The sequence below is a fragment of the Lissotriton vulgaris genome, unplaced genomic scaffold (genome assembly GCF_964263255.1).
Source record: "Lissotriton vulgaris unplaced genomic scaffold, aLisVul1.2 SCAFFOLD_728, whole genome shotgun sequence".
NCBI lineage: Eukaryota > Metazoa > Chordata > Amphibia > Caudata > Salamandridae > Lissotriton > Lissotriton vulgaris.
The window spans coordinates 613866-640625 of NW_028248620.1; the positions used below are offsets into that span (position 1 = coordinate 613866).

General features: G+C 51.4%; 5 protein-coding genes across 5 annotated transcripts; 3 read left to right on the forward strand and 2 right to left on the reverse strand.

Moving 5' to 3' along the window:
- Positions 1 to 1050: 1050 nt before the first annotated feature.
- LOC147663933 (histone H2B 1.2-like) lies at positions 1051 to 1431 on the reverse strand. The gene has a single exon (XM_086950097.1). It carries the CDS (start codon positions 1429 to 1431, stop codon positions 1051 to 1053), a length of 381 nt encoding a protein of 126 aa, XP_086806223.1.
- Positions 1432 to 1760: 329 nt separating this feature from the next.
- On the forward strand, positions 1761 to 2159 carry LOC147663934 (histone H2A type 2-C-like). The gene has a single exon (XM_086950098.1). It carries the CDS (start codon positions 1761 to 1763, stop codon positions 2157 to 2159), a length of 399 nt encoding a protein of 132 aa, XP_086806224.1.
- Positions 2160 to 3403: 1244 nt separating this feature from the next.
- Positions 3404 to 3791, forward strand: LOC147663935 (histone H4). The gene has a single exon (XM_086950031.1). It carries the CDS (start codon positions 3442 to 3444, stop codon positions 3751 to 3753), a length of 312 nt encoding a protein of 103 aa, XP_086806157.1. The 5' UTR covers positions 3404 to 3441; the 3' UTR covers positions 3754 to 3791.
- Positions 3792 to 25307: 21516 nt separating this feature from the next.
- LOC147663936 (histone H2B 1.2-like) lies at positions 25308 to 25752 on the reverse strand. Its single transcript, XM_086950073.1, has one exon. The coding sequence runs from the start codon at positions 25739 to 25741 to the stop codon at positions 25361 to 25363; it is 381 nt and encodes a 126-aa protein (XP_086806199.1). The 5' UTR covers positions 25742 to 25752; the 3' UTR covers positions 25308 to 25360.
- Positions 25753 to 26070: 318 nt separating this feature from the next.
- On the forward strand, positions 26071 to 26469 carry LOC147663937 (histone H2A type 2-C-like). Its single transcript, XM_086950099.1, has one exon. The coding sequence runs from the start codon at positions 26071 to 26073 to the stop codon at positions 26467 to 26469; it is 399 nt and encodes a 132-aa protein (XP_086806225.1).
- Positions 26470 to 26760: the final 291 nt, after the last annotated feature.

Below are 26760 nucleotides of genomic sequence, written 5' to 3' on the forward strand. Positions count from 1 at the left end.
AGGCAAGCGAGGCCTACCTGGTCGGGCTCTTCGAGGACACCAACCTGTGCGCCATCCACGCCAAGAGGGTGACCATCATGCCCAAGGACATCCAGCTGGCCCGTCGCATCCGAGGCGAGAGAGCCTAAGGAGACAGACCGACCCGAACAACCACCACAACGGCTCTTTTAAGGGCCACCACCCTGTCACCTTTGAGCTTCTCTTATCTGCCATGGCATGGCCTACAGGTTAGGGAGGAGGGGCTGTGAATACCACGAGCACCGGGCAACTTATACCGCTTCTGGGGAAACCAGAGCACTCGGTGTCCACAGTGCACAAACACCTCTTCCACGTGCCCTTCATTTGAAGCGTTGTTTGGGTAGAGGGTTGTGGTAGGGATCCGCGGGTCACAAGCCACCGCTTTTGGGCATCTGTGCTCCCGGTACATCGGGTTCTGAGAGTACCACGAGTACTGGGCAACTTATACAGGCTCTGGGGGTGACCAGAGCCTTCCGTCTTCACAGTGCACAAACACCTCGTCAATGTGCCCATCATTTAATGGCGGCAGGGATCCGCTGGTCACAAGCCAGCGCTATGAGGCATCTGGGCTCCCGGTACATGGGGTTCATGTGTCTGATTTCGGTAGCGTTTGCCCCGGGGCGTATTGTAGCCGTTCCCCTGGGTCTGGAAATACAAACACAACGCTAATTAAACCGGCACACATTAAAGCTGCTCGCCCATAACATGGAAAGCAAATTGCCCGGGAGTAGCTGTGTGAATTGCCAGCAGGTTTATATAACGTCATCGTTACATTACAGTGCATAGGTGGCACGTGGTCCCAGGGAGGGCTCATTCATATAGACATGTTTATTGAAAGAGGCAAAACGGGCTGCCTGCTCCATCGTCCCTCGGTGTGCAGCAAACCCCGGGAGAGCGGCGCTATCTGCGCTCAACATTACCCTTATAAAAACACATATTCTTCTGTCATACTAGGGTTACATTAGCTCTTAGGGGAGGAAGTGGTTGGCCCTTAAAAGAGCCGTTGTGTTCGTTGGGGTGCGCCTGGAAGCCTTACTTGGCGCTGGTGTACTTGGTGACGGCCTTGGTGCCCTCCGACACGGCGTGCTTGGCCAGCTCTCCGGGCAGCAGAAGGCGGACTGCGGTCTGGATCTCCCGTGAGGTGATGGTGCGCCGCGAGTTGTAGAGAGCCAGTTTGGAAGACTCTGCAGCGACGCGCTCAAAGATGTCGTTCACGAAGGAGTTCATGATGCCCATGGCCTTGGAAGAGATGCCGGTGTCCGGGTGCACCTGCTTCATCACTTTGTAAATGTAGATGGCATAGCTTTCCTTCCTGCTCCTCTTGCGTTTCTTACCGTCCTTCTTGGGCGGCTTGGAGAGCGCTTTCTTGGAGCCCTTCTTGGGAGCCGGCGCGGACTTGGCTGGTTCAGGCATGGTCGAGGATCTTTCACCGCGTGCTGTGGAGCCGAGAGAAATCATGTTTGGGCGGCCGCACTTGTATTTATAGCCAGGGCGTGCAAAGCAGCTTCTTCCCGGCTCTCCCTTCTCATTGGCAGGTATAGGCCGGGCCCCCACTTCCTATTGTAATGCGGTTCTGGGACACTGATTGGCTAAACCATAGCACGCCTTCCTCCAATGAGAAGTACTATCAACGACTAGCTGTCAACCAATCAGACGCACCCGAAGTCTTTATATTACCGAGTCCAGCAAAAAGAGCAGTATCATTCTCGCTGTTGTGTGACTGAGACTTTACATCGATCGCCATGTCTGGACGCGGAAAGCAGGGAGGAAAGGCCCGCGCCAAGGCCAAGACACGCTCTTCCAGAGCCGGGCTCCAGTTCCCCGTGGGCCGTGTGCACAGACTGCTCCGTAAGGGAAGCTACGCCGAGAGGGTGGGCGCCGGTGCCCCCGTCTATCTGGCTGCAGTGCTGGAGTACCTGACCGCCGAGATCCTGGAGCTGGCTGGCAACGCCGCCCGGGACAACAAGAAGACCCGCATCATCCCCAGACACCTCCAGCTGGCCATCCGCAACGACGAGGAGCTGAACAAGCTGCTGGGCCGAGTCACCATCGCCCAGGGAGGAGTCCTGCCCAACATCCAGGCCGTGCTGCTGCCCAAGAAAACCGAGAGCCACAAGGCACAGGGCAAAGCAAGCAAGTAAAGGCCCGCAGACCCCCGTGGAAATACACCCTAAACACAAAGGCTCTTTTCAGGGCCATCCACAGACTCCATCAAAGAGCGTATCCGTGCCGAGGTGTTACTCTGGCGGCTTCATAGATGCGGCAGCGCCCGCGCCGTCGCTTCATAGGTGGGACACACTCCAAGCCCTCGGCCCTGCATATAAATGTTGCCCCCGTCCCCAAAGCCCAGCTTCGAGTCCGATATCCATAATGTTTTTTCTAATAAAAATCCTATATTTATTTGGCATCTTTTTGGGGCAGACGACACAACCGGGCGCGAGATGGGGACCGTTACGGGATTGCAGGCGGCCAGACACAGCGGGGTGGTGCCGGTGAGGCCTTTAACGTGTGTTGGGCTCCATTAAACATGTCCGAGGCTTCTGTTCATATTGGGAGGGGGCGCCGAAAGAGAGGGTTAGGCGGGCCGCGGTCACAAGTAGGGGCCGGGAAGAGAGGTGCCTTGGGCTCGAGACGTGGACAGTGTTACGGGGTTGCAGGCAGTCACACACAGCGGGGAGGAGCCGGTGTGGGCTCCATTGAAACATGTCCTAAGCATCTGTTCATATTGGGAGGGGCACGGAACGAGAGGGTTAGGCGGGCCGCGGTCACAAGTGGGGGCCGGGAAAAGGGGTGCCTTGGGCGCGAGACTTGGACAGTGTTACGGGGTTGCAGGCGGTGTCACACAGCGGGGTGGTGCCGGTGTAGGGCTCCATTGAAACAAGTCCGAGGCTTCGGTTCATATTGGGAGGGGGCACCGAACGAGAGGGTTAGGCGGGCTGCGGTCACAAGTGGGGGCCGGGAAGGGAGGTGCCTTGGGCGCGAGACGTGGACAGTGTTACGGGGTTGCAGGCGGCCACACACAGCGGGGTGGTGCCGGTGAGGCCGTTAACGTGTGTTGGGCTCCTTTAGAAATGTCCGAGGCTTCTGTTCATATTGGGAGGGGGGCACGGAACGAGAGGGTTAGGCGGGCCGGTCACAAGTGGGGGCCGGGAAGGGAGGCGTGTGCGTGTGTTTGACTGTGGTCTGTGCGCCGGCGGCAGCAGCTGAGCCAACCCATGACAAAGGCGGGCTGGGAGCCCGCTCTTTTTCAAACGGCAACGGCCTCTCCAGCCCCCGCTCCCTGCAGAGGGCGGGCCGGGGCCGGGCTCTCCCGCCTCACAGGGCGGGCGCTTGGACTCCCTCGCAGGTCCGCAGCTCCTCCATATAATCAGCCGGTGCGGGGGCTGGAGCTATCACTTCTGCTCACAGCACCGAGAGGAGAACATGTCTGGACGCGGCAAAGGAGGGAAGGGGCTCGGCAAAGGCGGCGCCAAGAGGCACCGCAAGGTGCTCCGGGACAACATCCAGGGCATCACCAAGCCGGCCATTCGCCGCCTGGCGCGCCGTGGCGGAGTCAAGCGCATCTCCGGCCTCATCTACGAGGAGACCCGCGGAGTGCTGAAGGTTTTCCTGGAGAACGTGATCCGGGACGCCGTCACCTACACCGAGCACGCCAAGAGGAAGACCGTCACCGCCATGGATGTGGTCTATGCCCTGAAGCGCCAGGGCCGCACCCTCTACGGATTCGGCGGTTAAACACTCGACTTGCCCACGGAAAAAAAAGACAAAACAACCCAAAGGCTCTTTTAAGAGCCGACCACCATGTCTTGTGAGAGCTGGGTCTATGAACTATTATTCCCGCAGCGCAGGGCTCCTATCTAGGCCCCCACTCGGTCGGGAGGGGAGGATGGAGGGAACCCGGGGATTTGCTCCGCAGCCACTCTGCTCGGGAAGGCGGGTTCAGCCCGGCCCAGGGTCCGCCACCGTAGAGCCCTAAACTGGTAACCTAAGGCGGGTTCAGGGGACCTACATCATGGAGCCATGGACTGGGGACCTAAGGCGTGTGTAGCCCGCCCCAGGGTCTCTTTATCCTGAGGCCCGAAACTGGGTAGATAAGGCAGGTTTAGCACGGCACAGGGCTCCGCCATCATGGAGCCCTGGACTGGGGACCTAAGGCGTGTTTATCCCTGCCCAGGGGCCCGCCATCATGGAGCCCTGGACTGGGGACCATAAGGCGTGTTTAGCCCGCCCCAGGGTCCCGTTGTCCTTGGCCCCGAAACCGGAGAGATAAGGCGTGCTTAGCCCGGCCCCGGGGACCGCCACCATGGAGCCCTGAACTGGTAACCTAAGGCGGGTTCAGCCCGGTTCAGGGGCCCACCGTCATGGAGCCCTGGACTGGGGACCTAAGGCGTGTGTAGACCGCCCCAGGGTCCCGTTATCCTGGGGCGACGAAACTCGGGAGATAAGGCAGGTTTAGCCCTGCCCAGGGGCCCGCCGTCTTGGAGGCCTGGACTGGGGGACCTATGCCGACTATTAAGCCCCCACGTAGTGGGGGGTTACAGCACCAGAGCGGGAGACAAAGTTGGAGTTAACGCGGCGGTTCCGCCGATCGGCCATCTGGTCGCATGGCTCAGTGGGCCATCTGGTCGCACCGTTGTGCAGTGACCAGATGGCCCAGTGAGCCTGGCGACCAGATGGCCGGGCGGCGGAACGGCCGCGCTAACTCCAACTTTGTCTCCTGCCCAGGCTCTGTAAGCCCCCACTGCGTGGGGGCTTAATGGTCGATGAAGTCGAGTTCCCATGCAGGCCCATAGGAAGAGGCTGTGGCATCCTGATTCTTGCGGCGAACCAGCATGACCGTTTACGGGTCCCTGTGGGTCTTTAAGCACCCGTTTCAGTTTTTTTCTGTGTGGACAGTTTGGTTCAAGGGGACAATGGCACTACTTCTACCCAGGGCTGGGGAGCTCCGATTCGGGTAAAATTTTCGGTTTTCCCCCTTGCTGGAGGTAAGCAAAACAGAAAAAAAAACGATATATACAATTTTTTTTGTTTAATTCATTGTATACTAACTCTTCAGGTTCAAGGGGACAAAGTCACTTTTCCTACCCAGGGCTGGTGAGCTCCGATTCGGGTAACATTTCCGGTTTCCCCCCTTAGCTGGAGGTCGGCCCAAAAAAAAAAAAAAAAAACCTACAAACACATATTTCTATTGTATTGTATTTTTTTTACTATATATAAACATTTTTTTTTTTTTTTTAACTCTCTAGGTTCAAGGGGACAAAGTCACTGTTTCTACCCGAGGCTATGGAGCTCCGATTCGGGTAACATTTCCGGTTTTCCCCCTTAGCTGGAGGTAAGCAAAAAAAAACTATATATACACTTTTTTTTTTAAATTGATTTTATACCAACTCTTTAGGTTCAAGGGGACAAAGTCACTTTTCCTACCCAGGGCTGGTGAGCTCCGATTCGGGTAACATTTCCGGTTTTCCCCCTTAGCTGGAGGTCTGCCAAAAAAAAAATACCTTCATTCAAAAGGTATTTTACATTATCAGATTCTAGCCTTCAGTGTCCCAAGCCCATTTCTAGCCTGCAGGCACAAAGTGGCTATTTCTACACAGGGCTATGGAGCTCCGCGCAGGGTGAGATTCACCCCTGTTACAGTATCAGCACAAGGCTGTGGGCCTGTTTAGTGATAATTGTAACATTTGGTTGAGTTCATCTTCAAAGGGATACAGTTGCTCCTACTAACCTTGGCTATGGAGCTCCGCGCAGGGTAAGATTTCGGGTTATACCCCTGGCTGGAGGTTTGATAAGAAAACACTTTACATGGTCAAAGTGTATTTCACCCCTTTATAGCATCAGGACAAGGCCTTGGGCCTGTCTCCAGCCACCTGTTTTTGTGATGCTTGCCTGCCTAGATGTGTGAAAACCCAACAAATCACATACACAACAGAGTGTATTTAACCCCTGTACAGTTACAGGGAAAGGTCTGCAAGGCCTTGGGCCTACCTCCAGCCTCCCGGCAGCAGTTTTAATGAATCTTGTGACATTAGGAGGTGTTAAGCTTCAAGGGGATGAAGTTGTACCTTCTACCCAGGGTTATGGAGCTCCGCGCAGGGTAAGATTCGAGATTACACCCCTAGCTGGAGGTTTGAAAACAAAGCACTTCATATACTCAACAAAGTGTATTTAACTCCTCTGCAGTTCCAGGAAAAGGCCTGCAAGGCCTTGGGCCTACTTACAGCATCCAGGCACCAGTTTTACTGAATCTTGTGACATTTGGAGGTGTTAAGCTTCAAGGGGATGAAGTTGTACCTTCTACCCAGGGTTATGGAGCTCCGCGCAGGGTAAGATTCGAGATTACACCCCTAGCTGGAGGTTTGAAAACAAAGCACTTCATATACTCAGCAAAGTGTATTTAACTACTTTGCAGTTACAGGAAAAGTCCTGCAAGGCATTGGGACTACTTCCAGCATCCAGGCACCAGTTTTGATGAATCTTGTGACATTTGGAGGTGTTAAGCTTCAAGGGGATGAAGTTGTACCTTCTACCCAGGGTTATGGAGCTCCGCGCAGGGTAAGATTTCAGATGTCACCTCTAGCTGGATGTGTGAATAACCAACACATTACTGACACCACAAAGTGTATTTATCCCCTTTACAGTTACAGGGAAAGGTCTGCAAGGCCTTGGGCTTACCTCTAGCCTCCAGGCAGCAGTTTTAATGAATCTTGTGACATTTGGAGGTGTTAAGCTTCAAGGGGATGAAGTTGTACCTTTTGCCCAGGGTTATGGAGCTCTGCGCAGGGTAAGATTCCAGATTTCACCCATAGCTGGATGTTTGAAAACAAAGCACTTCAAATACTCAGCAAAGTGTATTTAACTACTTTGCAGTTACAGGAAAAGTCCTGCAAGGCCTTGGGGCTACTTCCAGCAACCAGGCACCAGTTTTGATGAATCTTGTGACATTTGGAGGTGTTAAGCTTCAAGGGGATGAAGTTGTCCCTTCTACCCAGGGTTTTGGAGCTCCGCGCAGGGTAAGATTTCAGATGTCACCCCTAGCTGGATGTGTGAATAACCAACACATTACAGACACCACAAAGTGTATTTATCCCCTTTACAGTTACAGGGAAAGGTCTGCAAGGCCTTGGGCTTACCTCTAGCCTCCAGGCAGCAGTTTTAATGAATCTTGTGACATTTGGAGGTGTTAAGCTTCAAGGGGATGAAGTTGTACCTTTTGCCCAGGGTTATGGAGCTCTGCGCAGGGTAAGATTCCAGATTTCACCCATAGCTGGATGTTTGAAAACAAAGCACTTCAAATACTCAGCAAAGTGTATTTAACTACTTTGCAGTTACAGGAAAAGTCCTGCAAGGCCTTGGGGCTACTTCCAGCATCCAGGCACCAGTTTTGATGAATCTTGAGACATTTGGAGGTGTTAAGCTTCAAGGGGATGAAGTTGTACCTTCTACCCAGGGTTGTGGAGCTCCGCGCAGGGTAAGATTCCAGATTACACCCCTAGCTGGAGGTTTGAAAACCAAGCACTTCATATACTCAGCAAAGTGTAATTAACTCATCTGCAGTTCCAGGAAAAGGCCTGCAAGGCCTTGGGCCTACTTACAGCATCCAGGCACCAGTTTTACTGATACTTGTGACATTTGGAGGTGTTAACTTTCAAAGGGTATGAAGTTGTACCTTCTACCCAGGGTTATGGAGCTCCGCGCAGGGTAAGATTTCAGGTATCACCCCTGCCTGGATGTGTGAATAACCAACACATCTCAGACACCACAGAGTGTATTTAACCCCTTTACAGTTACAGGGAAAGGTCTGCAAGGCCTTGGGCCTACCTCTAGTCTCCAGGCAGCAGTTTTAGTGAATCTTGCGACATTTGGAGGTGTTAAGCTTCAAGGGGATGAAGTTGTACCTTCTACCCAGGGTTGTGGAGCTCCGCGCAGGGTAAGATTCCAGATTACACCCCTAGCTGGAGGTTTGAAAACAAAGCACTTCATATACTCAGCAAAGTGTATTTAACTACTTTGCAGTTACAGGAAAAGTCCTGCAAGGCATTGGGACTACTTCCAGCATCCAGGCACCAGTTTTGATGAATCTTGTGACATTTGGAGGTGTTAAGCTTCAAGGGGATGAAGTTGTACCTTCTACCCAGGGTTATGGAGCTCCGCGCAGGGTAAGATTTCAGATGTCACCTCTAGCTGGATGTGTGAATAACCAACACATTACTGACACCACAAAGTGTATTTATCCCCTTTACAGTTACAGGGAAAGGTCTGCAAGGCCTTGGGCTTACCTCTAGCCTCCAGGCAGCAGTTTTAATGAATCTTGTGACATTTGGAGGTGTTAAGCTTCAAGGGGATGAAGTTGTACCTTTTGCCCAGGGTTATGGAGCTCTGCGCAGGGTAAGATTCCAGATTTCACCCATAGCTGGATGTTTGAAAACAAAGCACTTCAAATACTCAGCAAAGTGTATTTAACTACTTTGCAGTTACAGGAAAAGTCCTGCAAGGCCTTGGGCCTACTTCCAGCAACCAGGCACCAGTTTTGATGAATCTTGTGACATTTGGAGGTGTTAAGCTTCAAGGGGATGAAGTTGTACCTTCTACCCAGGGTTATGGAGCTCCGCGCAGGGTAAGATTTCAGATGTCACCCCTAGCTGGATGTGTGAATAACCAACACATTACAGACACCACAAAGTGTATTTAACTCCTTTGCAGTTCCAGGAAAAGGCCTGCAAGGCCTTGGGCCCACCTCCAGCATCCAGGCACCAGTTTTACTGATACTTGTGACATTAGGAGGTGTTAACCTTCAAAGGGTATGAAGTTGTACCTTCTACCCAGGGTTATGGAGCTCCGCGCAGGGTAAGATTTCAGATGTCACCCCTAGCTGGAGGTGTTGAAACAAAACACTTAACAAACTCGGCAAAGTGTATTGAACTCCTTTGCAGTCCCAGGAAAAGGCCTGCCAGGCCTTGGGCCTACTTACAGCATCCAGGCACCAGTTTTGATGAATCTTGTGACATTTGGAGGTGTTAAGCTTCAAGGGGATGAAGTTGTCCCTTCTACCCAGGGTTATGGAGCTCCGCGCAGGGTAAGATTTCAGATGTCACCCCTAGCTGGATGTGTGAATAACCAACACATTACAGACACCACAAAGTGTATTTAACCCCTTTACAGTTACAGGGAAAGGTCTGCAAGGCCCTGGGCATACCTCCAGCCTCCAGGCAGCAGTTTTAATGAATCTTGTGACATTTGGAGGTGTTAAGCTTCAAGGGGATGAGGTTGTACCTTCTACCCAGGGTTATGGAGCTCCGCGCAGGGTAAGATTCCAGATTTCACCCCTAGCTGGATGTTTGAAAACAAAGCACTTCACATACTCAGCAAAGTGTATTTAACTACTTTGCAGTTACAGGAAAAGGCCTGCAAGGCCTTGGGCCTACTTCCAGCAACCAGGCACCAGTTTTGATGAATCTTGTGACATTTGGAGGAGTTAAGCTTCAAGGGGATAAAGTTGTCCCTTCTACCCAGAGTTATGGAGCTCCGCGCAGGGTAAGATTTCAGATGTCACCCCTAGCTGGATGCGTGAATAACCAACACATTACAGACACCACAAGGTGTATTTAACCCCTGTACAGTTACAGGGAAAGGTCTACAAGGCCTTGGGCCTACCTCCAGCCTCCAGGCAGCAGTTTTAATGAATCTTGTGACATTTGGAGATGTTAAGCTTCAAGGGGATAAAGTTGTACCTTCTACCCAGGGTTATGGAGCTCTGCGCAGGGTAAGATTCCAGATTTCACCCATAGCTGGATGTTTGAAAACAAAGCACTTCACACACTCAGCAAAGTGTATTTAACTACTTTGCAGTTACAGGAAAAGGCCTGCAAGGCCTTGGGCCTACTTCCAGCAACCAGGCACCAGTTTTGATGAATCTTGTGACATTTGGAGGTGTTAAGCTTCAAGGGGATGAAGTTGTCCCTTCTACCCAGGGTTTTGGAGCTCCGCGCAGGGTAAGATTCCAGATTTCACCCCTAGCTGGATGTTTGAAAACAAAGCACTTCACATACTCAGCAAAGTGTATTTAACTACTTTGCAGTTACAGGAAAAGGCCTGCAAGGCCTTGGGCCTACTTCCAGCAACCAGGCACCAGTTTTGATGAATCTTGTGACATTTGGAGGAGTTAAGCTTCAAGGGGATAAAGTTGTCCCTTCTACCCAGAGTTATGGAGCTCCGCGCAGGGTAAGATTTCAGATGTCACCCCTAGCTGGATGCGTGAATAACCAACACATTACAGACACCACAAGGTGTATTTAACCCCTGTACAGTTACAGGGAAAGGTCTACAAGGCCTTGGGCCTACCTCCAGCCTCCAGGCAGCAGTTTTAATGAATCTTGTGACATTTGGAGATGTTAAGCTTCAAGGGGATAAAGTTGTACCTTCTACCCAGGGTTATGGAGCTCTGCGCAGGGTAAGATTCCAGATTTCACCCATAGCTGGATGTTTGAAAACAAAGCACTTCACACACTCAGCAAAGTGTATTTAACTACTTTGCAGTTACAGGAAAAGGCCTGCAAGGCCTTGGGCCTACTTCCAGCAACCAGGCACCAGTTTTGATGAATCTTGTGACATTTGGAGGTGTTAAGCTTCAAGGGGATGAAGTTGTCCCTTCTACCCAGGGTTTTGGAGCTCCGCGCAGGGTAAGATTTCAGATGTCACCCCTAGCTGGATGTGTGAATAACCAACACATTACAGACACCACAAAGTGTATTTAACCCCTTTACAGTTACAGGAAAAGTCCTGCAAGGCATTGGGACTACTTCCAGCATCCAGGCTCCAGTTTTGATGGATCTTGTGACATTTGGAGGTGTTAAGCTTCAAGGGGATGAAGTTGTACCTTCTACCCAGGGTTATGGAGCTCCGCGCAGGGTAAGATTCCAGATTACACCCCTAGCTGGAGGTTTGAAAACAAAGCACCTCAAATACTCAGCAAAGTGTATTTAACTACTTTGCAGTTACAGGAAAAGGCCTGCAAGGCCTTGGGCCTACTTCCAGCATCCAGGCACCAGTTTTGATGAATCTTGTGACATTTGGAGGTGATTAGCTTCAAGGGGATGAAGTTGTCCCTTCTACCCAGGGTTATGGAGCTCCGCGCAGGGTAAGATTTCAGATGTCACCCCTAGCTGGATGTGTGAATAACCAACACATTACAGACACCACAAAGTGTATTTAACTCCTTTGCAGTTCCAGGAAAAGGCCTGCAAGGCCTTGGGCCCACCTCCAGCATCCAGGCACCAGTTTTACTGATACTTGTGACATTTGGAGGTGTTAACCTTCAAAGGGTATGAAGTTGTACCTTCTACCCAGGGTTATGGAGCTCCGCGCAGGGTAAGATTTCAGATGTCACCCCTAGCTGGAGGTGTTGAAACAAAACACTTAACAAACTCGGCAAAGTGTATTGAACTCCTTTGCAGTCCCAGGAAAAGGCCTGCCAGGCCTTGGGCCTACTTACAGCATCCAGGCACCAGTTTTGATGAATCTTGTGACATTTGGAGGTGTTAAGCTTCAAGGGGATGAAGTTGTACCTTCTACCCAGGGTTATGGAGCTCCGCGCAGGGTAAGATTTCAGATGTCACTCCTAGCTGGATGTGTGAATAACCAACACATTACAGACACCACAAAGTGTATTTAACCCCTTTACAGTTACAGGAAAAGTCCTGCAAGGCATTGGGACTACTTCCAGCATCCAGGCACCAGTTTTGATGAATCTTGAGACATTTGGAGGTGTTAAGCTTCAAGGGGATGAAGTTGTACCTTCTACCCAGGGTTGTGGAGCTCCGCGCAGGGTAAGATTCCAGATTACACCCCTAGCTGGAGGTTTGAAAACCAAGCACTTCATATACTCAGCAAAGTGTAATTAACTCATCTGCAGTTCCAGGAAAAGGCCTGCAAGGCCTTGGGCCTACTTACAGCATCCAGGCACCAGTTTTACTGATACTTGTGACATTTGGAGGTGTTAACTTTCAAAGGGTATGAAGTTGTACCTTCTACCCAGGGTTATGGAGCTCCGCGCAGGGTAAGATTTCAGGTATCACCCCTGCCTGGATGTGTGAATAACCAACACATCTCAGACACCACAGAGTGTATTTAACCCCTTTACAGTTACAGGGAAAGGTCTGCAAGGCCTTGGGCCTACCTCTAGTCTCCAGGCAGCAGTTTTAGTGAATCTTGCGACATTTGGAGGTGTTAAGCTTCAAGGGGATGAAGTTGTACCTTCTACCCAGGGTTGTGGAGCTCCGCGCAGGGTAAGATTCCAGATTACACCCCTAGCTGGAGGTTTGAAAACAAAGCACTTCATATACTCAGCAAAGTGTATTTAACTACTTTGCAGTTACAGGAAAAGTCCTGCAAGGCATTGGGACTACTTCCAGCATCCAGGCACCAGTTTTGATGAATCTTGTGACATTTGGAGGTGTTAAGCTTCAAGGGGATGAAGTTGTACCTTCTACCCAGGGTTATGGAGCTCCGCGCAGGGTAAGATTTCAGATGTCACCTCTAGCTGGATGTGTGAATAACCAACACATTACTGACACCACAAAGTGTATTTATCCCCTTTACAGTTACAGGGAAAGGTCTGCAAGGCCTTGGGCTTACCTCTAGCCTCCAGGCAGCAGTTTTAATGAATCTTGTGACATTTGGAGGTGTTAAGCTTCAAGGGGATGAAGTTGTACCTTTTGCCCAGGGTTATGGAGCTCTGCGCAGGGTAAGATTCCAGATTTCACCCATAGCTGGATGTTTGAAAACAAAGCACTTCAAATACTCAGCAAAGTGTATTTAACTACTTTGCAGTTACAGGAAAAGTCCTGCAAGGCCTTGGGCCTACTTCCAGCAACCAGGCACCAGTTTTGATGAATCTTGTGACATTTGGAGGTGTTAAGCTTCAAGGGGATGAAGTTGTCCCTTCTACCCAGGGTTATGGAGCTCCGCGCAGGGTAAGATTTCAGGTATCACCCCTGCCTGGATGTGTGAATAACCAACACATCTCAGACACCACAGAGTGTATTTAACCCCTTTACAGTTACAGGGAAAGGTCTGCAAGGCCTTGGGCCTACCTCCAGCCTCCAGGCAGCAGTTTTAATGAATCTTGTGACATTTGGAGGTGTTAAGCTTCAAGGGGATGAAGTTGTACCTTTTGCCCAGGGTTATGGAGCTCTGCGCAGGGTAAGATTCCAGATTTCACCCATAGCTGGATGTTTGAAAACAAAGCACTTCAAATACTCAGCAAAGTGTATTTAACTACTTTGCAGTTACAGGAAAAGTCCTGCAAGGCCTTGGGCCTACTTCCAGCAACCAGGCACCAGTTTTGATGAATCTTGTGACATTTGGAGGTGTTAAGCTTCAAGGGGATGAAGTTGTCCCTTCTACCCAGGGTTATGGAGCTCCGCGCAGGGTAAGATTTCAGGTATCACCCCTGCCTGGATGTGTGAATAACCAACACATCTCAGACACCACAGAGTGTATTTAACCCCTTTACAGTTACAGGGAAAGGTCTGCAAGGCCTTGGGCCTACCCCCAGCCTCCAGGCAGCAGTTTTAATGAATCTTGTGACATTTGGAGGTGTTAAGCTTCAAGGGGATGAAGTTGTACCTTCTACCCAGGGTTATGGAGCTCCGCGCAGGGTAAGATTCCAGATTTCACCCCTAGCTGCACGTTTGAAAAGAAAGCACTTTACATACTCAGCAAAGTGTATTTAACTCATTTAGAGTAACAGGAAAAGGCCTGCAAGGCCTTGGGCCTACTTCCAGCATCCAGGCACCAGTTGTACTGATACTTGTGACATTTGGAGGTGTTAACCTTCAAAGGGTATGAAGTTGTACCTTCTACCCAGGGTTATGGAGCTCCGCGCAGGGTAAGATTTTAGGTATCACCCCTGCCTGGATGTGTGAATAACCAACACATCTCAGACAACACAAAGTTTATTTAACCCCTTTACAGTTAGAGGGAAAGGTCTGCAAGGCCTTGGGCCTACCTCAAGCCTCCAGGCAGCAGTTTTAATGAATCTTGTGACATTTGGAGGTGTTAAGCTTCAAGGGGATGAAGTTGTACCTTCTACCCAGAGTTATGGAGCTCCGCACCGGGTAAGATTCCAGATTTTACCCGTAGCTGCACGTTTGAAAATAAAGCACTTTACATACTCAGCACAGTGTATTTATCTCCTTTGCAGGTCCAGGAAAAGGCCTGCAAGGCCTTGGGCCTACTTCCAGCATCCAGGCACCAGTTTTGATGAATCTTGTGACATTTGGAGGTGTTAAGCTTCAAGGGGATGAAGTTGTCCCTTCTACCCAGGGTTATGGAGCTCCGCGCAGGGTAAGATTTCAGATGTCACCCCTAGCTGGATGTGTGAATAACCAACACATTACAGACACCACAAAGTGTATTTAACCCCTTTACAGTTACAGGGAAAGGTCTGCAAGGCCTTGGGCCTACCTCCAGCCTCCAGGCAGCAGTTTTAATGAATCTTGTGACATTTGGAGGTGTTAAGCTTCAAGGGGATGAAGTTGTACCTTCTACCCAGGGTTGTGGAGCTCCGCGCAGGGTAAGATTCCAGATTACACCCCTAGCTGGAGGTTTGAAAACAAAGCACTTCATATACTCAGCAAAGTGTATTTAACTCCTCTGCAGTTCCTGGAAAAGGCCTGCAAGGCCTTGGGCCTACTTACAGCATCCAGGCACCAGTTTTACTGATACTTGTGACATTTGGAGGTGTTAACTTTCAAAGGGTATGAAGTTGTACCTTCTACCCAGGGTTATGGAGCTCCGCGCAGGGTAATATTTCAGGTATCACCCCTGCCTGGATGTGTGAATAACCAACACATCTCAGACACCACAGAGTGTATTTAACCCCTTTACAGTTACAGGGAAAGGTCTGCAAGGCCTTGGGCCTACCTCTAGTCTCCAGGCAGCAGTTTTAGTGAATCTTGCGACATTTGGAGGTGTTAAGGTTCAAGGGGAAGAAGTTGTACCTTCTACCCAGGGTTGTGGAGCTCCGCGCAGGGTAAGATTCCAGATTACACCCCTAGCTGGAGGTTTGAAAACAAAGCACTTCATATACTCAACAAAGTGTATTTAACTCCTCTGCAGTTCCAGGAAAAGGCCTGCAAGGCCTTGGGCCTACTTACAGCATCCAGGCACCAGTTTTACTGAAACTTGGGACATTTGGAGGTGTTAAGCTTCAAGGGGATGAAGTTGTACCTTCTACCCAGGGTTATGGAGCTCCGCGCAGATTAAGATTCCATATTACACCCCTAGCTGGAGGTTTGAAAACAAAGCACTTCATATACTCAGCAAAGTGTATTTAACTACTTTGCAGTTACAGGAAAAGTCCTGCAAGGCATTGGGACTACTTACAGCATCCAGGCACCAGTTTTACTGATTCTTGTGACATTTGGAGGTGTTAACTTTCAAAGGGTATGAAGTTGTACCTTCTACCCAGGGTTATGGAGCTCCGCGCAGGGTAAGATTTCAGGTATCACCCCTGCCTGCATGTGTGAATAACCAACCCATCTCAGACACCACAAAGTGTATTTAACCCCTTTACAGTTACAGGGAAAGGTCTGCAAGGCCTTGGGCCTACCTCCAGCCTCCAGGCAGCAGTTTTAATGAATCTTGTGACATTTGGAGGTGTTAAGCTTCAAGGGGATGAAGTTGTACCTTCTACCCAGGGTTATGGAGCTCCGCGCAGGGTAAGATTCGAGATTACACCCCTAGCTGGAGGTTTGAAAACAAAGCACTTCATATACTCAGCAAAGTGTATTTAACTACTTTGCAGTTACAGGAAAAGTCCTGCAAGGCATTGGGACTACTTCCAGCATCCAGGCACCAGTTTTGATGAATCTTGAGACATTTGGAGGTGTTAAGCTTCAAGGGGATGAAGTTGTACATTCTACCCAGGGTTGTGGAGCTCCGCGCAGGGTAAGATTCCAGATTACACCCCTAGCTGGAGGTTTGAAAACAAAGCACTTCATATACTCAGCAAAGTGTATTTAACTCCTCTGCAGTTCCAGGAAAAGGCCTGCAAGGCCTTGGGCCTACTTACAGCATCCAGGCACCAGTTTTACTGATACTTGTGACATTTGGAGGTGTTAACTTTCAAAGGGTATGAAGTTGTACCTTCTACCCAGGGTTATGGAGCTCCGCGCAGGGTAAGATTTCAGGTATCACCCCTGCCTGGATGTGTGAATAACCAACACATCTCAGACACCACAGAGTGTATTTAACCCCTTTACAGTTACAGGGAAAGGTCTGCAAGGCCTTGGGCCTACCTCTAGTCTCCAGGCAGCAGTTTTAGTGAATCTTGCGACATTTGGAGGTGTTAAGCTTCAAGGGGAAGAAGTTGTACCTTCTACCCAGGGTTGTGGAGCTCCGCGCAGGGTAAGATTCCAGATTACACCCCTAGCTGGAGGTTTGAAAACAAAGCACTTCATATACTCAACAAAGTGTATTTAACTCCTCTGCAGTTCCAGGAAAAGGCCTGCAAGGCCTTGGGCCTACTTACAGCATCCAGGCACCAGTTTTACTGAAACTTGGGACATTTGGAGGTGTTAAGCTTCAAGGGGATTAAGTTGTTCTTCTACCCAGAGTTATGGAGCTCCGCGCCGGGTAAGATTCCAGATTTCCCCCCTACTGCACGTTTGAAAAGAAAGCACTTTACATACTCAGCACAGTGTATTTTTCTCTTTTGCGGTTCCAGGAAAAGGCCTGCAAGGCCTTGGGCCTACTTCCAGCATCCAGGCACCAGTTTTGATGAATCTTGTGACATTTGGAGGTGTTAAGCATCAAGGGGATGAAGTTGTACCTTCTACCCAGGGTTATGGAGCTCGGCGCAGGGTAAGATTTCAGATGTCACCCCTAGCTGGATGTGTGAATAACCAACACATTACAGACACCACAAAGTGTATTTAACCCCTTTACAGTTACAGGGAAAGGTCTGCAAGGCCTTGGGCCTACCCCCAGCCTCCAGGCAGCAGTTTTAATGAATCTTGTGACATTTGGAGGTGTTAAGCTTCAAGGGGATGAAGTTGTACCTTCTACCCAGGGTTATGGAGCTCCGCGCAGGGTAAGATTCCAGATTTCACCCCTAGCTGCACGTTTGAAAAGAAAGCACTTTACATACTCAGCAAAGTGTATTTAACTCATTTAGAGTAACAGGAAAAGGCCTGCAAGGCCTTGGGCCTACTTCCAGCATCCAGGCACCAGTTGTACTGATACTTGTGACATTTGGAGGTGTTAACTTTCAAAGGGTATGAAGTTGTACCTTCTACCCAGGGTTATGGAGCTCCGCGCAGGGTAAGATTTTAGGTATCACCCCTGCCTGGATGTGTGAATAACCAACACATCTCAGACAACACAAAGTTTATTTAACCCCTTTACAGTTAGAGGGAAAGGTCTGCAAGGCCTTGGGCCTACCTCAAGCCTCCTGGCAGCAGTTTTAATGAATCTTGTGACATTTGGAGGTGTTAAGCTTCAAGGGGATGAAGTTGTACCTTCTACCCAGAGTTATGGAGCTCCGCACCGGGTAAGATTCCAGATTTTACCCTTAGCTGCACGTTTGAAAATAAAGCACTTTACATACTCAGCACAGTGTATTTATCTCCTTTGCAGGTCCAGGAAAAGGCCTGCAAGGCCTTGGGCCTACTTCCAGCATCCAGGCACCAGTTTTGATGAATCTTGTGACATTTGGAGGTGTTAAGCTTCAAGGGGATGAAGTTGTCCCTTCTACCCAGGGTTATGGAGCTCCGCGCAGGGTAAGATTTCAGATGTCACCCCTAGCTGGATGTGTGAATAACCAACACATTACAGACACCTCAAAGTGTATTTAACCCCTTTACAGTTACAGGGAAAGGTCTGCAAGGCCTTGGGCCTACCTCCAGCCTCCAGGCAGCAGTTTTAATGAATCTTGTGACATTTGGAGGTGTTAAGCTTCAAGGGGATGAAGTTGTACCTTCTACCCAGGGTTGTGGAGCTCCGCGCAGGGTAAGATTCCAGATTACACCCCTAGCTGGAGGTTTGAAAACAAAGCACTTCATATACTCAGCAAAGTGTATTTAACTCCTCTGCAGTTCCTGGAAAAGGCCTGCAAGGCCTTGGGCCTACTTACAGCATCCAGGCACCAGTTTTACTGATACTTGTGACATTTGGAGGTGTTAACTTTCAAAGGGTATGAAGTTGTACCTTCTACCCAGGGTTATGGAGCTCCGCGCAGGGTAAGATTTCAGGTATCACCCCTGCCTGGATGTGTGAATAACCAACACATCTCAGACACCACAGAGTGTATTTAACCCCTTTACAGTTACAGGGAAAGGTCTGCAAGGCCTTGGGCCTACCTCTAGTCTCCAGGCAGCAGTTTTAGTGAATCTTGCGACATTTGGAGGTGTTAAGGTTCAAGGGGAAGAAGTTGTACCTTCTACCCAGGGTTGTGGAGCTCCGCGCAGGGTAAGATTCCAGATTACACCCCTAGCTGGAGGTTTGAAAACAAAGCACTTCATATACTCAACAAAGTGTATTTAACTCCTCTGCAGTTCCAGGAAAAGGCCTGCAAGGCCTTGGGCCTACTTACAGCATCCAGGCACCAGTTTTACTGAAACTTGGGACATTTGGAGGTGTTAAGCTTCAAGGGGATGAAGTTGTACCTTCTACCCAGGGTTATGGAGCTCCGCGCAGATTAAGATTCCATATTACACCCCTAGCTGAAGGTTTGAAAACAAAGCACTTCATATACTCAGCAAAGTGTATTTAACTACTTTGCAGTTACAGGAAAAGTCCTGCAAGGCATTGGGACTACTTACAGCATCCAGGCACCAATTGTACTGATACCTGTGACATTTAGTGGTGTTAAGCTTCAAGGGGAAGTAGTCACACCTTCTACCCAGGGTTAAGGAGCTCAGCGCAGGGTAAGATTTCAGGTTATTCCTCTTGCTGGAGCTGATAAAGCACAACACTTCACATGCTCAATAAAGTGTACTTCACTCCTTTACAGTATCAAAACATGGCCTTTTGCCTGTTTCCAGCCTCCAGGCACCTGTGTTTTTAAAACTTGTGACATTTGGAGGTGTTCAGCTTCAAGGGGATGTAGTCGCACCTTCTACCCAGTGTAATGGAGCTCCGCGCAGGGTAAGATTTCAGGTTTCACCCCAGGCTGGAGGTGTGAAAATAGAACACTTACCATACACACCAAAGTGCATTTAACTCCTTTACAGTGTCGGAGCTAGGCCTGCAAGGCCCTGGGTGTGTTTCCAGCCTTCTGGCACCAGTTTTACCGATACCTAAGTCATTTGGGGTTGTTAGGCTACAAGGGTATGAAGTCACACTGTCTACCCAGGGTCATGGAGCTCAGCGCAGGGTAAGATTTCAGGTTTCACCCCTGCTGGAGGTGTTAAAGCAAAACACTTCACATGCCCAATACAGTGTATTTCACTCCTTCACAGTATCAGGAAAGGCCTGCAAGGCCTTGGGCCTACTTCCAGCCTCCAGGCATCAGTTGTACTGATAGTTGTGACATTTGTAGGTGTTCAACTTCAAGGGGATGAAGACGCACCTTCTACCCAGGGTTATGGAGCTCAGCGCAGGGTAAGATTACAGATTTCACCCCTAGCTGCACGTTTGAAACGAAAGCACTTTACATACTCAGCAAAGTGTATTTAACTCCTTTGCAGTAACAGGAAAAGGCCTGCAAGGCCTTGGGCCTACTTCCAGCCTTCAGGCACCAATTTTACTGATATCTGTGACATTTGGTGGTGTTAAGCTTCAAGGGGAGTAAGTCACACCTTCTACCCAGGGTTAAGGAGCTCCGCGCAGGGTAAGATTTCTGGTTATTCCCCTGGCTAGAGGTGTGAAAAGAAAACCCTTCACATGGTCAATAAAGTGAAGTGCACCCCTTTACAGTATCAGGACAAGGCCTGCAAGGCCTTGTGCTTGTTTCCTGGCTCCGGGCACCAGTTTTACTGATGCTTGTGACATATGCAGGTTTTCAACTTCAAGGGGATGAACTGGCACCTACTACCCAGGGATATGGAGCTCAGCGCAGGGTAAGATTTCAGGTTTCACCCCTGGCTGGAGGTGTGAAAACAAAACACTTCACATGCCCAATGAAGTGTATTTCACCCCTTTGCATTATCAGGAAAGGCATGCAATGCCTTTGGCCTATTTCTAACCTCCAGGCACCATTTTTTGTGACACATGTAACATTTGGAGATGTTAATCTTCAAAGGGATACAGTTGCTCCTTCTACCCAGGGCTATGGAACTACGCGCAGGGGGAGATTGCAGGTTTTCCCCTTGGATGCAGGCGGAGAGGTAAAACGCTTCCCTCAAATCCAAGGGGAAAGGCTGCAATCTTACCCTATGCCGAGCTCCGTAGTTCTGGGTAGAAGGAGTGCCATTGTCCCCTTGCAGCTGAGCACATCATAATTTCACAATTATCACTAAAACGTGTGTTTGGTGAATAGAAATGTGCCCATGTCTCTGCAGGCCAAGGCATGATATTTCAAATGGGTGCATGTACCTTTTAGGCTAGGTGAAGTGTTTTCATTTCTTCACCTCCACCCGTGAGGGAAATGTTGAATCTTGCCCTGCGTGGAGCTCCAAATCCCTGGGTAGAAGGAGTGACTTAGTGCCCTTGAATCGGAAAACCCCATAATGTCACAAATATCACTAAAGCAGGTCCCTGGAGGCTAGAAATGCCCCAGTGCCCTGAAGGCTCTATTCTGATATGGTGACTGTTTTTTTGTGCAGTTTTGGTCCATGTGAAGTATTTTATTCTTACACCTCCATCCCAGGGAAAGGCGTGAAATCTTTCCCTGTGCGGAGCTCCATATCTCGGGGTAGAAGGACTGACTTTGTCCCCTTGATTCTGGAAACCTCATTGTGTCAGATATATTACTAGAACAGGTTCCTGGAAGCTAGGAATGGGCCTGGGTACCTGAAGGGTAAGATCTGAAACTGTGAATGGTGTTCATGTACGTTTTGGACTATGTGAAGTGTTTTCTTTGTGTTTCCTTCTACCTACATATAAGGCGAAACCCTGTAATTAGACCTCAATCAGGCTGCCATGCGCAGAATCTGATTTGTGGGCACAGGTCGCACTCTTGACATCCCATTTGATTCAGGAGTGGTCCCCACCCCAGCCATCGAGCTCAATACAACAGTGATAGTCAAAGGCCTCACTCTGTAGTGTGGGATGTATGTTGTAACAATCAGATTGCGGTACATTACATTGCTGTTTTAGGGGCTTTCCACGACTTGCGCGGGAGGGCGCTCTACACTCAGGAATAGTATGATTTACTATTCCAACTCCAGCCTAAGTAAGGTAGGGAAGGTGTTGGAATTGCAAATCGCACTATTCCTTAGTCTAGTGCGCCCTCCCGTGCAAGTCGTGGAGAAGACTTGCGTTGTAAATGCAGCGATCGAAATGTACAGCGGTGTTTTGACCGCGTTGTTATGGTCGGGTCCCGTCCAAAGATGTCACCTGAGATGTAAACCTAACTCCAGCTGTGAAAATCAGCTCAGCAGAGGGCCTCCGTGCAGGTACTGGGGTCACCGTTTCAGGTGCATTCACACCCTCTGCTCTCACTCTGGGTGCCATTAAGCATGTAGGTCTGACTCGGCCGCCTGCCTCTATGGTGTCACTGTGTGTTTATTATGTTTACTGTGCCCCCGTCTCGTCCAGCTCGGTGCTTGGCAGTGAATGCCCTCGGCCTGCATGTGAAGCTACCAGCGCGCAGCCGCCTTGTGATGCCCGTGAGTCTTGATGCCGGACCGTGCCCCGCTGCTTGTGAAAGTCCCCCCGGCTGCCCCGGAGCCTTGGGTGCCACAGCCGAGGGTGCAGGCGCGCGGCGAGGGCCCCCCTGGCCCCCGGGGGGCCGGGTCTCTCTGGCGTTGTCTCCGCTCCCCGCGCTCGGCCGGCGGAGCCCTGTGTTACTTCGGCCCGGTGCAGGAGGCGCTCCCCGCGGCCCCCGGAGCCCCATGGTGACTCCACTTGGCCCGCTCCCTGCAGGAGGCCCCTCCCGCCCGCGGGCCGCCGCTCCCGGCCTCAGAGCGCGAGGGTGGACCGGGGAAAAGGGTCCCGGAGCCCGGGATTCCGGTCACGGAGGCGTCAGCCACCGGGGGAGGGCAGAGATTCACGGCGGATTGCAAGCCTCTGTGGACGGGGTCGGCTGAAACGGGGGCGGGCACGGGAAGGGGCTGAAGCTGGGCTTCTTTTCATGTGTGCACGGGAGCGTGTGTTTAACGGATTGTGGTTTAAAACTTTGAAACTCCGATGGTAGGAAACACAAATGTCAGCTCGGAGCAGAGAGCCGAGTGCGCCTCGCACAGCCCTCTCTCCTCGGGACCAATCAGGGGCTGGCTCCTCCCTATATATGCACGGGGCTCGGGCCGAGGTACATTTCCGTTCTGTGACAGCGTCAGCGTCGAGACTTGCATAGCAATGGCAGAAACCGCTCCAGCCGCCGCGGCTCCTCCCGCTGAGGTCGCCCCCAAGAAGAAGCAGAAGAAAGCAGCGGGGGCCTCCAAGGCCAAGAAGCCTTCCGGTCCCAGCGTGTCCGATCTCATCCTGAAGTGCGTGACCGCCTCGGCCGAGAGGAAGGGAGTCTCCCTGGTGGCCCTGAAGAAGGCGCTGACCGCCGCCGGCTACGATGCGGACAAGAACAAGAGCCGCGTCAAGGTCTCCCTCAAGAGCCTGGTCAGCAAAGGCGCCCTAGCTCAGCTGAAGGGCACCGGGGCCTCCGGATCCTTCAAGGTGAATAAGAAGCAGCTGGAAGGTAAGAAGGCGGCCAAGAAGTCAGCCTCCAAGACCAAGAAGCCAGCCGCCAAGAAAGCAGCCCCTGCCGCCAAGAAGCCCAAAAAGGCTCCCGCGGGGGTCAAGAAGAGCCCGAAGAAGGTCAAGAAGCCAGCAGCAGCCAAGAGCCCCAAGAAGCCCAAGGCTGCCCCCGCCAAGAAGGCTGCCAAGAGCCCAGCGAAAGCCAAGGCGGCGAAGCCCAAAGTAGCCAAGAAAAGCCCTGCCAAGGTAGTCAAACCCAAGGCAGCCAAGCCCAAAGCAGCGAAGCCCAAAAAGGCAGCGCCCAAGAAGAAGTAAGGGCTTGCACCGAGACACTGCAAACACAACGGCTCTTTTAAGGGCCACCACCCTGTCTAGAAGAGAGCGTGTTCATCCCCACCTTTGCACCCACCCAATGCCCCACTTCTCAAAAATAAACCGCACAATGCATCCATAGGGCACCTTTCCACGCGCGAGTGCCGCGTGTGATCTTGGCCATATAAACGGCTCTTTCGGGGCTGCGTGGATTGAAATCGGTATAACATAGACAATAAGGGGGTCTGGGAGTTATAAGACCTCCGTTTATAATGCATGTGCAATAACGTGTGTGTCTCGGTGCTTTCACTGTACCCGGGCAGACTCGATGTAGTGTCTGCATAAAGCAGAGGATTGTGCTCTTTCAATCGAGCAGCAGGTAACGGGGGAGTGTTCCAGGGTGAGCAGGGGCGGGTAAGAAGGGGGTCTGGGAGTCATAAGACCGGGGTTTATTATAAACGTGTGTGTGTGTGTGTGTTGGTGCTTTCACTGTACCCGGGCAGACTCGAGCGCAGGTAACGGGGGAGTGTTCCAGGGTGATAAGGGCAGTGTGCTTATGACATCTCGGGCTCCTCTCCCGGGGGACCGGGGTCGAGTCGTCGGCGTGACTAGTAGTGGATGGACGGACACGGAGACAAAGGCTGGCCGAGGCGCGGGCTCCGGCTCCGGCTCCAACTCACGTCATTCAACCGGAGGCTTCTCTTTTATCCACAGCTCATTGGACAGCTAGGCTGCAGCCTCCCGTTCAGTAACCAATCGTTGTACACCGCGGGCTATTTTCGAACGTAGGGCGGTCTCTTCAGCCAACCAGAGCAGCCCTCCGTCTGTGAGGGCATAAATAGAGCTCTTTCCCCGGTAGACGCCATTCTTCCTCGCTCGTCGCTGAGAGAGACCGCTCCCGCCATGGCCCGCACCAAGCAGACAGCCCGCAAGTCCACCGGCGGCAAAGCGCCCCGCAAGCAGCTGGCCACCAAGGCAGCTCGCAAGAGCGCGCCTGCCACCGGGGGAGTCAAGAAGCCTCACCGCTACCGGCCCGGCACCGTGGCTCTCCGCGAGATCCGCCGCTACCAGAAGTCCACCGAGCTCCTCATCCGCAAGCTGCCCTTCCAGCGCTTGGTGAGGGAGATCGCCCAGGACTTCAAGACCGATCTGCGCTTCCAGAGCTCCGCCGTCATGGCCCTGCAGGAGGCAAGCGAGGCCTACCTGGTCGGGCTCTTCGAGGACACCAACCTGTGCGCCATCCACGCCAAGAGGGTGACCATCATGCCCAAGGACATCCAGCTGGCCCGTCGCATCCGAGGCGAGAGAGCCTAAGGAGACAGACCGACCCGAACAACCACCACAACGGCTCTTTTAAGGGCCACCACCCTGTCACCTTTGAGCTTCTCTTATCTGCCATGGCATGGCCTACAGGTTAGGGAGGAGGGGCTGTGAATACCACGAGCACCGGGCAACTTATACCGCTTCTGGGGAAACCAGAGCACTCGGTGTCCACAGTGCACAAACACCTCTTCCACGTGCCCTTCATTTGAAGCGTTGTTTGGGTAGAGGGTTGTGGTAGGGATCCGCGGGTCACAAGCCACCGCTTTTGGGCATCTGTGCTCCCGGTACATCGGGTTCTGAGAGTACCACGAGTACTGGGCAACTTATACAGGCTCTGGGGGTGACCAGAGCCTTCCGTCTTCACAGTGCACAAACACCTCGTCAATGTGCCCATCATTTAATGGCGGCAGGGATCCGCTGGTCACAAGCCAGCGCTATGAGGCATCTGGGCTCCCGGTACATGGGGTTCATGTGTCTGATTTCGGTAGCGTTTGCCCCGGGGCGTATTGTAGCCGTTCCCCTGGGTCTGGAAATACAAACACAACGCTAATTAAACCGGCACACATTAAAGCTGCTCGCCCATAACATGGAAAGCAAATTGCCCGGGAGTAGCTGTGTGAATTGCCAGCAGGTTTATATAACGTCATCGTTACATTACAGTGCATAGGTGGCACTTGGTCCCAGGGAGGGCTCATTCATATAGACATGTTTATTGAAAGAGGCAAAACGGGCTGCCTGCTCCATCGTCCCTCGGTGTGCAGCAAACCCCGGGAGAGCGGCGCTATCTGCGCTCAACATTACCCTTATAAAAACACATATTCTTCTGTCATACTAGGGTTACATTAGCTCTTAGGGGAGGAAGTGGTTGGCCCTTAAAAGAGCCGTTGTGTTCGTTGGGGTGCGCCTGGAAGCCTTACTTGGCGCTGGTGTACTTGGTGACGGCCTTGGTGCCCTCCGACACGGCGTGCTTGGCCAGCTCTCCGGGCAGCAGAAGGCGGACTGCGGTCTGGATCTCCCGTGAGGTGATGGTGCGCCGCGAGTTGTAGAGAGCCAGTTTGGAAGACTCTGCAGCGATGCGCTCAAAGATGTCGTTCACGAAGGAGTTCATGATGCCCATGGCCTTGGAAGAGATGCCGGTGTCCGGGTGCACCTGCTTCATCACTTTGTAAATGTAGATGGCATAGCTTTCCTTCCTGCTCCTCTTGCGCTTCTTCCCGTCCTTCTTGGGCGGCTTGGAGAGCGCTTTCTTGGAGCCCTTCTTGGGAGCCGGCGCGGACTTGGCTGGTTCAGGCATGGTCGAGGATCTTTCACCGCGTGCTGTGGAGCCGAGAGAAATCATGTTTGGGCGGCCCCACTTGTATTTATAGCCAGGGCGTGCAAAGCAGCTTCTTCCCGGCTCTCCCTTCTCATTGGCAGGTATAGGCCGGGCCCCCACTTCCTATTGTAATGCGGTTCTGGGACACTGATTGGCTAAACCATAGCACGCCTTCCTCCAATGAGAAGTACTATCAACGACTAGCTGTCAACCAATCAGACGCACCCGAAGTCTTTATATTACCGAGTCCAGCAAAAAGAGCAGTATCATTCTCGCTGTTGTGTGACTGAGACTGTACATCGATCGCCATGTCTGGACGCGGAAAGCAGGGAGGAAAGGCCCGCGCCAAGGCCAAGACACGCTCTTCCAGAGCCGGGCTCCAGTTCCCCGTGGGCCGTGTGCACAGACTGCTCCGTAAGGGAAGCTACGCCGAGAGGGTGGGCGCCGGTGCCCCCGTCTATCTGGCTGCAGTGCTGGAGTACCTGACCGCCGAGATCCTGGAGCTGGCTGGCAACGCCGCCCGGGACAACAAGAAGACCCGCATCATCCCCAGACACCTCCAGCTGGCCATCCGCAACGACGAGGAGCTGAACAAGCTGCTGGGCCGAGTCACCATCGCCCAGGGAGGAGTCCTGCCCAACATCCAGGCCGTGCTGCTGCCCAAGAAAACCGAGAGCCACAAGGCACAGGGCAAAGCAAGCAAGTAAAGGCCCGCAGACCCCCGTGGAAATACACCCTAAACACAAAGGCTCTTTTCAGGGCCATCCACAGACTCCATCAAAGAGCGTATCCGTGCCGAGGTGTTACTCTGGCGGCTTCATAGATGCGGCAGCGCCCGCGCCGTCGCTTCATAGGTGGGACACACTCCAAGCCCTCGGCCCTGCATATAAATGTTGCCCCCGTCCCCAAAGCCCAGCTTCGAGTCCGATATCCATAATGTTTTTTCTAATAAAAATCCTATATTTATTTGGCATCTTTTTGGGGCAGACGACACAACC

What these genes read in the sequence shown, in the direction of transcription:
- LOC147663935 (XM_086950031.1), top strand. Translation starts at nt 3,442, where the DNA reads ATGTCTGGACGCGGCAAAGGAGGGAAGGGGCTCGGCAAAGGCGGCGCC.
- LOC147663934 (XM_086950098.1), top strand. Translation starts at nt 1,761, where the DNA reads ATGTCTGGACGCGGAAAGCAGGGAGGAAAGGCCCGCGCCAAGGCCAAG.
- LOC147663937 (XM_086950099.1), top strand. Translation starts at nt 26,071, where the DNA reads ATGTCTGGACGCGGAAAGCAGGGAGGAAAGGCCCGCGCCAAGGCCAAG.
- LOC147663933 (XM_086950097.1), bottom strand. Translation starts at nt 1,431, where the DNA reads ATGCCTGAACCAGCCAAGTCCGCGCCGGCTCCCAAGAAGGGCTCCAAG.
- LOC147663936 (XM_086950073.1), bottom strand. Translation starts at nt 25,741, where the DNA reads ATGCCTGAACCAGCCAAGTCCGCGCCGGCTCCCAAGAAGGGCTCCAAG.